This window comes from Camarhynchus parvulus, chromosome 29 (genome assembly GCF_901933205.1).
Source record: "Camarhynchus parvulus chromosome 29, STF_HiC, whole genome shotgun sequence".
In the NCBI taxonomy this organism is placed as follows: domain Eukaryota; kingdom Metazoa; phylum Chordata; class Aves; order Passeriformes; family Thraupidae; genus Camarhynchus; species Camarhynchus parvulus.
Window position 1 is genome coordinate 1,554,723 of NC_044599.1, and position 8,476 is coordinate 1,563,198.

Below are 8,476 nucleotides of genomic sequence, written 5' to 3' on the forward strand. Positions count from 1 at the left end.
CCGAGCACTTCTTTGTTTGTGAGGTAGAATTGAGTTACCCGAGGGGCAATCCCAGCTTGGAAAGATCTGTTCCTCCCCCACCTCTGCCCCCACAAAAAAAGCTGGATAACAACGGGGAGAAGCCAATCCACGCCCTTCCAAGTGTTAACACTGTTGGCACCTCGCTGGGGTGGCCAGGAGAGACCCCAGGATTGATCAGGAGAGACCCCCAGGAGTGACCAGGAGAGACCCCCAGGAGTGGCCAGGAGAGACCCCAGGAGGAGCCAGGAGAGACCCCAGGAAGGGCCAGGAGAGACCCCCGGGAGTGGCCAGGAGAGACCCCAGGATTGATCAGGAGAGAGACCCCCGTGCTGAGGTGGACCTGACACGGGGCCAAGAGAGACCCCCATGCCCAGGGGAGCCCCCAAAACCCAGGGGAACCCCTCCATGCCCAGGGGAGCCCCCCAAACCCAGGAGGAACCCCTCCATGTCCAGGGAGCCCCCCAAACCCAGAGGAACCCCTCCATGTCCAGAAGAACCCCTCCATGCCCAGAAGAGCCCCTCCATGCCCAGGAGAGCCCCTCCATGCCCAGGGCAGCCCCCAAACCCAGAGGAACCCCTCCATGCCCAGGAGAGCCCCTCCATGCCCAGGGCAGCCCCCCAAACCCAGAGGAACCCCTCCCTGCCCAGGAGAGCCCCTCCATGCCCAGGGCAGCCCCCCAAACCCAGGGGAACCCCTCCATGCCCAGGGGAGCACCTCTATGCCCGCTCCATGCCCAGGAGAGCCCCCACACCCAAGAGAGCCCCTCCATGCCCAGGAGAGCCCCCCAAAGCCATGGAAGCCCCCCCAGAAGTGCCCAGCGTGCAGCTGGAGAGGCCAAGCCATCGCTGTGGCTCCCAGCCCACGAACAAACAAACTCACATCGCTCCTAGCACACCGGTTTGCCACAGGAACACGTCCAGGGAGTGGCAGGAGAAGGGTCCCCCCTCTCCTCCTTCCAGGGAGTTAAGGCAACAGCTTCATCCTGACTCATCTGCTGGGGCAGAGCAGAGCCAGGAGAGTCCTGGCTCTCCGTGGCCACCACAAATCACCCCAAAAAGAGCAGGGAGCTTCCCCTCCCTCTCCAATCCTGCAGGAGATCTCCGTGCTCACACAGCCACCCCTACCCAGGCTCTGCAGGGAGGTCCTGGGGCTCCTTCAGCTCCTCCTCCAAGGTCTCAGGGCACGGCAGAGCAAACAGGGCCTGGGGATGTGTGAATCCCCTGCTCCTGATCCCTGCTGGGATCCCTCCTCGTTCACACACTCAGGTGCTTCCTGCTCCTCTCCCCAGAGCACACTTTGCCCGTTTCCCGGCAGTAGCAGCAGAACACCAGGGATGCCCAGAATGTCTTTTTTCTTTCCTTTTTTTTTTTTCTTTTTCTTTCTCTTTTGTTCCTTTCCTTTCGAGTCCAGCGCCTGCTCTGGCTCTGTCCCTCTCCACTGAGGTCAGGTGTGAAAATCTTAGCAGCATCAGTTTGTGGACAAGCTTAGCCTGGTCAAGTGGGCTAAAAGGTTAAAAAAAAAATAGAATCTAGGCTTAAAAACTAGTGAGAAATGCTAAAAGCACAGATGGCCTCTAACAGGACCAGAGGTAAGTAAACACGACAGACTCCTTGAAACAGTGATGTACCTCACGTGCTGTTAATTTGTACAACGCCACCAATCTAAAAAGCCCTAGGAAGGCCCAAAAATAATAATTAAAAAAAAAAAAAATCAAACCAAAACCAAAAAAGAATTCCATCCATGATGCCTGACCATTAAATAAAACGAAACAACTTGGTTTTTTTTTTTTCCTTTCCTTTTCCTCCTCCATCATTAATACTCTTTCTTCCCCATCAGCTATCCGTGTTTTTCTCAGCCTCTTTGGAATGGATGATGTACATGAAAGTCTGCTCGATGGTGAAGTCGGGCGGGAGGCTGCCCTTGTGCACCCCTATGTGCTTGCTCATCAGGTTGAGCGTGGAGCTGTAGTGGCCACACACCGTGCAGCGATACATCAGGGCCCCCGAGTGTGTCCTCAGGTGGCACTTGATGGTGGAACGCCCTCGGAAGAACTTGTGGCACACCTTGCACTGGTAGGGCTTCTCCCCGGTGTGGATGCGCCGGTGGTAGTTGAACTCGCTGGTGTGGGCAAACCTCTTGCCACACACCTTGCAGCTGTACTTGCTGTTCCCTGGCTGGTTCTGCAGAGCCAGATCCTCACTCAAAAACTCCTCGGGCAGCTTCCTCTTGGGCAGCCCCTGGGGCTGCAGGCGCTCCCCAAATCCCGCCCGGATGTCCAGGCTGCCCCCACATTTGTGCTGGCTGACGTGGTAGCGATAAGCGGCTTCCAGCTTGAAGCTCTGGCTGCAGAAGTGGCACTGGAAAAGAGCCTCCTCCACGTGCTGGTGCACGGCCAGGTGCTTCTCCAGGAGCTGCCTGTCCACGAAGCTGCTGGCGCACACAGAGCAGGAGAAGACAGAGATGCCCAGGTGGGACACGGCGTGCCAGAGCAGGCTGCAGAGGCTCAGGTGCCGCTGGTCGCACACGCCGCACGTTTGGCTCTTCAGGTTCACGTGCTCCAGCAGGTGGTTCCGGACTGTGTGGAAATCTTTGGCCAAGGGCTTCCCACAAGCAGCACAGGCCAGCTCAGGGCCGGGCCCTCCCCCAAAACCAGCCACTTTTCCCGGGAGGGGGTCACTGGGGTGGACAATGACGTTGTTGTCGAAGACCCTGTCCCGCCGGTGCAGCGTCAGCTGCCACTGGGTGAAGAACTTGGTCTCGCACATGTCGCAGGAGAAGAGGAAGATGCCGATGTGGGATAGCACGTGGGTCACCCTGGAGTTACGGTCCTGGAAGTGGGTCTCACAGACCTTGCAGTTCCCCGTGAGCAGGTCCACGTGGTCCCTGGCGTGCTGGCGGATCAGCTGGATGTTGGGTTCCAGAACCTTCTTGCACACCTGGCAGGGCATGGCCTTGGTGTCCCGGCTGTCGCTCTCGAAGGCCAGTTCCTCCTCGCTGTCATCACTCAGCTCAATCACCTCCTCAGACGGGACCAGCTCTTCTCCAGCATCCTCAAAATGCAGCTCGGCCTCTCCCAAATCCTCCAGCTGGAGCTCATCCATCGGCTCGAATCCCGGCTCTTTGGAGTGGTCGCTGTTGCTGGGGCAGGAATTGCTCCCCGTGGAGACATCCAGGGAGGGGTCAGTGGGGAAGAAGCCACCCTTGCTGTAGTCACCATTGCTCTGGGCCTTGTACTGAGGGCAGGAGCTGCCGGTGGTCTGTGCCACGACATTCCCACCAGGCTGGGCCCCCAGACCCGTGACTGGAGTGAACTGTCCTGCATCAGACTCCTGCTCTGTCTTGGGAGGCTGCTGTGGGTGCATCAGGGGAAGAGCCTGGCTGGCCTCACCCACAGCACTCCTGTCATCCTCTTTGTAGCTTCCCACCACGTCCCCGTGCAGGAGATAACTCCGCTCGGGGCCGTAGTGCTCCGCACCGCTCCGGATGTCCCCCAGAGAGTGGCTCTGCTCCGAGGAGGTGCTGCTCAGCACCCCAGCCCTGCCTTCCCCCACTGACAGAGCAGGCTGCTTGGTGATGGCCGAGCTCTCCAGGTCAGGGAAGGTGGAGTGACAAGCCTGCAGCAGATCCTCCATGCCCAGCCTCTCCGCCACCTCGTAGATCACCCCCACGTTGATGAGGTCGGTGAAGAGCTCCGAGGTGTACACAAAGCTCAGGATCTTCTCAAAGTTGGCTGGCGTGATGAAATCCACCACGTAGGTCCTGGCAGCGTCCAGCCCAGTGTTGAGGAAGAGGTTCTGGAAGTAGCCAGCAGCACAGGCCAGCACGGCCTTGTGCGCAGCAAAGGAGCGGGAGCCCACCAGGATGGTGACGTCGCACATGGTCTCGGAGAGGCGGCACTTGTTGAGTTCCTTCAGCAGGTTGTTGGGGTGGTTGGTGCTGTGCAGCTTGATCCTCATGCCCATCTTAGCAGCTGCTTTAAGAGTCCTTTCTGCTGGTCAGCTCGGCCTTCACGCTTTCATCCGCGGCGGGAGCAGGAATTGGCAGGGCAAGGGGCTCTGCAGATGGGGAAATGTAAAAAAAATGTTATTTAACCAAAGCAATGTCACTCTGTTCATACCGCCCATTTTCCACCCTTCTGAGGAGCCACAGAGCAGCTGCTCAGGTGGAGATGGACTAAACCTGTCCTGTCACCTCAGTTCTGGGAAGTAAAAGCCTGGATGTGCAAAGCAGCAAAGTCAAAACAAAAAGACGCTGAAGGCAGCCTGAAGGTCCCTACAGGGGCAGGGACAGAGATCCTGCTGACCCTGAGACCAAACCAGAGCCTGCTCCAGACATCTTCCCCTTGCTGAGCTGGGGATGAGGCTCCTCTCCAAGATGTCACTCAGGCTGGACACACCAGCTGGATTCGCCTCTAGGTCTCCTCCAGCCGCAGCCACTTCATTCCTTCACTTCAGATTCCACCTGGACCCACAAGGACACTTCAGGCTCCCAGGTGGGATTCTCTGCATTCCAGCCTTGTGGATCCCCCTGGGATGGATTCCCCTGGGACTTCTTGGTGGCGCCTCTCAGATTCTTCAGCTGCCACCACCACACCTGTCCCACAGCACCGGCCATTCCTCCCAGCTTGTCCCACTGCCTCTGTCCCTCTGTCCTGCTCACAAACACCCCACCAGCTCTTGGGATTTCACGAACTTACCCAGGAAACTCTATCCTTAATTCCCCTCCTCCTAATTCCCTGCATTTTCCCCGTCCTGAGAGAGGGAACAGCGAGCTCAGAAGGCAGCAAAGAGAGGGAGTTTGGAGGGGCTGGAGCTGCCTCTGCCCCAGCTCTGGGGAAAAACCAAAACCCAGAGGACGGGATGTTCTCCGGGGGATGGGAGGGATGGGGGAAAACACCACCGGCAGCTGAGGAGGAGGATGAAGATGCCGCGGGGAAGGCTCTGGAAACGCTGCCCAGCCCAAAAAGCACCTGGGCAATTTGGGATCCCTGCGGAGGGGATGGGGCAGGAGGGGAAAGAACCGGACAGAGGATGGGGGGCCGGGGGAGGCAGCGGGAAGGGCGAGTCCCGGAGCTGCTCCGGGAGAAACGGGAGGAGATGGAGCGGGGGACAGCGGCGTCCCCGGTGGGCCCGGGGAGCGGGGCAGGAAGGGACCCCGGAGGGAGCCACGAAAGGCGGCGGGAGGCCCCGGGGAGGGTCGGAGAGGGTCCGTGCGGGGCTGGCGCGGCTCGGGGGACCTGCGGGGGCCGGGGGTGACGGGCGGGGGTCGCTCCTTACCCGCCCGGCGCCCCGCACCATCCCGGCCCGGCTCACACAAAGGCGCCGACCCGCCCCGCGCCCGCCCCGGCCCGCGCCGCCTTCCGGGAGCCGCCGGCGGCAGCGCCCCCGTGCGGAGAGGAGGAACCGGAGCGGGGGCACCGGACGGGACACACCGACACGGACACACGGACACGGGGCGGGACACACGGACACGGACACACGGACACATGGACACGGACACATGGACACGGGGCGGAACACATGGACACGGACACACGGACACATGGACACGGACACATGGACACGGGGCGGGACACACCGACACGGACACACGGACACATGGACACGGACACATGGACACACGGACACACGGACACGGACACGTGGACACGGGGCGGAACACATGGACACGGACACACAGACACATGGACGCGGACACACAGACACGGGGAGGGACACACGGACACGGGGTGGGACACACCGACACGGACACACGGACACGGGGAGGGACACACGGACACGAACACTGGTGTGGTATTTACACACTGGGACGGACAAGAAGGGACATGGAGACTGGCACGGGAAGGGACCTGGACCGGGGCACGGACACACGGACACGGGGACTTCTCCAGTTACGGGGGCTGCCGTGAGGAGGGGACAGGTCTCTGTAGCACAAGAGCACACGAAGCCCGGCCCCGGTGGTCCCGTGGGCTCATCCCCGCATCCCCATCCCCTGGGCCCATCCCCGTCCCCCGAGCGGTCCCGAGCGGGTCCCGGAGGCGCAGCCAAGACACGGAGCCGCAGTTTGCGCGTGTCCCGCGCAGACACGGGTGGGTGTATAACGGGACACGTCCAGGTGTACACAGGTGCACGGACACGCGCGCGTGGGGCGGCACCGCCGCGCTCCCGACGGCTCCGTGGGCGCCGGGACGCTCCCACAGCCGTCCCACCACCCCCGGGACACCGGGCACAACCCCGTGGGGCGCTCGTTCCGCCGCTCAGGCCGCCCGCAGCGGGGCCTCTCCGGGAGCGGGGGGTCCCGGGGAGCACCGGGGGGCCGGGCTGCCCTTCCCCCGCCCCGCCGCTCGCCCGGGCTCCGCTGCTCGCTTCCCCATGAGCCCCACGAAGAAATCGTGCATGTCTCCTGCGGAGAGACCGGCCGTCAGCGGCACCGGTACCGGCGCCGGCACCGACACCGGCACCGGGCGGGACTTACTCTTCTGAGGCGCCGCGGGGGGACCTGGAAGAGACCGAAACGGGTGAGCGAGCACCGGGCGGACCGACACCCTCCCATCCGAGCCCTCCCGCCCCTCACCGGCGCCTTCCTCCCGCAGCAGCTCCAGCGCGGCCGCGGCGGCGGCGGCGGCCCCGGGGCTGCCGCGGGGGCTCCACGGCAGCGGCTCCGGGACGGGCATCCCCTGCGGGAATGAAGGAGGTGGGAAGGGGTCTGGGGGTCCCGGGGATCCGGGATCCGCCCGCCGTTCCCCCCCGCGACGGCCGTACCGGTGCGGGGCCCGGTGGGGCGGCGGGGGCGCGGCGGGCGGGGGCGAGCGGCAGCGCCAGGAGCAGCAGCACCGCCAGCACCGGCCGGTTCTTCATCCTCGGGGGGACACGGGGGCAGCGATCAGCGACGGAGCTTCCCGGGGCTGTCCCGAGCCGGCTGCACCTCGATGAAGCGGCCTGGGATGAGTCTGGAAGCAAAGCGGGCTCTGGGGAGGGAAAGAGACGGGAGACGGGCGGGCCGGGGGCGGCGGGACCCCCTCTGGGGTGTGCGGAGGAGGGAGCGCGCCGCTTCCCGGGCTGCCGGTGTCCCTTGGACCCCCGGGGGTGCATTACAGGGTTGGGGGGGTCGTTACGGGGCGTGCCGGGAGGACACGGCCCTGCTGTGGCCCCGGAGGTGCCGTGTCCCCCCCCGCTCGTGGCCGTGGTGCCACGGCTGTGCACCCGCACACGAGCCGCGCAAACGCGAGCGTGGGGCACGGACACGGCTCGGGCTCCGTCCTGCACGTTCACCCGGTCTCAGCACACCCACGTCCCCTGACACGCTCCCTGGCACGCTGGCATCCCCTGGCACGCTCCCTGGCACACTGGCATCCCCTGGCACGCATATGCCTGCCCACAGCTCGATTTGCTTCCAGAATCCCCCACCAAACCCTCCCCAAATTCAACCAACGCCTTCACCTCATCTCTCCCCCTTCCTGTGCCCTTCCCAGCGCCGTCCCAACCTCCTCTTCCTCCTCCTGCCTTCCCCTAAGCCCAGCGGGGTGAGCACAGGGCGCAGCAGCTCCCCGGGACCCCCGGGAAGCCCCCAGGGCTGTGCGGGACACAGGGACACAGACCTGCCCGTGGAGTCGAGGGCTGAGGGACCCTCGGCGCTGGTGGCTGCGGAGCAGGGACCCCTCGAGGCGTGGTGATGGCCGGCAGCGGTGGTGGGCAGCAGCAGAGGGCAGCGGTGATGGGCAGAGGTGGCGGTGGGCAGCTCCCCCGGCCCGGGCTCAGCCGGGAGGCGAAATACCGGGGCAGCAGCTGCTGCACGGCGCTAAATAAGGGGCTCTGCCCATGGCACGGCGTGGGTGGGCAAGAGGAGAGCTGCCAATGGGGGCCGGGGGGAGGTGGTACCCCCACCCTGCAGCTTCACGCCCACGCAGTGCTCGTCGTGGCACACACGGAGTCACACAGCGGCACACGCGTGCCCACGTAGGAACCCTGGGTGGGGGTCAGCACGCGGGCACGGTGCCCACCCTGGGTGGGGGTCAGCACACAGGCACTGTGTCCATGCAGAAACCCCAGAATGGGGGATCAGCACACGGGCACTGTGCCCACGCAGGAGCCACAGAATGGGGGGTCAGCACATGGGCACCGTGCCCACGCAGGAACCCCAGAATGGGGGGTCAGCACACGGGCACTGTGCCCACTCAGGAACCCCAGGGTGGGGGTCAGCACACGGGCACTGTGCCCACTCAGGAACCCCAGGGTGGGGGTCAGCACACGGGCACCGTGCCCACGCAGCCCCCAGCCCCTCATTGTGGGCACTTCACCATGTGTCTGTTGGCACGTGTGGGGACACGCATGGAGGAGTGGTCCTGGTTGGATGCTGGGCGGTGCAGAGAGGATTTGGGGGTCTCAGGGGTGAGAGGGGATTGGCCAGGCTCCCACACACGTGTTCAGCTGCACACACGAGCACAGGTGTGCCCGC

At 63.7% G+C, this 8,476-nt stretch overlaps 2 protein-coding genes across 2 annotated transcripts; both read right to left on the bottom strand.

Annotated features, from left to right (window-relative positions):
* Window positions 1-679: 679 nt before the first annotated feature.
* ZBTB39 (zinc finger and BTB domain containing 39) lies at window positions 680-5,358 on the bottom strand. Its single transcript, XM_030967050.1, has 2 exons — window positions 5,299-5,358; window positions 680-4,077 (listed from the first exon to the last, which is right to left on the bottom strand). The coding sequence occupies exon 2, from the start codon at window positions 3,982-3,984 to the stop codon at window positions 1,855-1,857; it is 2,130 nt and encodes a 709-aa protein (XP_030822910.1). The 5' UTR covers window positions 3,985-4,077; window positions 5,299-5,358; the 3' UTR covers window positions 680-1,854.
* Window positions 5,359-6,174: 816 nt separating this feature from the next.
* On the bottom strand, window positions 6,175-6,879 carry LOC115914478 (cuticle collagen 7-like). The gene is made up of 3 exons (XM_030967004.1): window positions 6,784-6,879; window positions 6,596-6,698; window positions 6,175-6,424 (listed from the first exon to the last, which is right to left on the bottom strand). The coding sequence occupies exons 1-3, from the start codon at window positions 6,877-6,879 to the stop codon at window positions 6,279-6,281; spliced, it is 345 nt and encodes a 114-aa protein (XP_030822864.1). The 3' UTR covers window positions 6,175-6,278.
* Window positions 6,880-8,476: the final 1,597 nt, after the last annotated feature.

Excerpts from the sequence above, each read along its gene's own strand:
- ZBTB39 (XM_030967050.1), bottom strand. The coding sequence starts at position 3,984 with ATGGGCATGAGGATCAAGCTGCACAGCACCAACCACCCCAACAACCTG.
- LOC115914478 (XM_030967004.1), bottom strand. The coding sequence starts at position 6,879 with ATGAAGAACCGGCCGGTGCTGGCGGTGCTGCTGCTCCTGGCGCTGCCG. Across the intron at positions 6,699-6,783 it reads CCCCACCGGGCCCCGCACCG|GGGATGCCCGTCCCGGAGCC; the intron begins GTACGGCCGTCG and ends TCATTCCCGCAG. Across the intron at positions 6,425-6,595 it reads GCTGCGGGAGGAAGGCGCCG|GAGACATGCACGATTTCTTC; the intron begins GTGAGGGGCGGG and ends GTCTCTCCGCAG.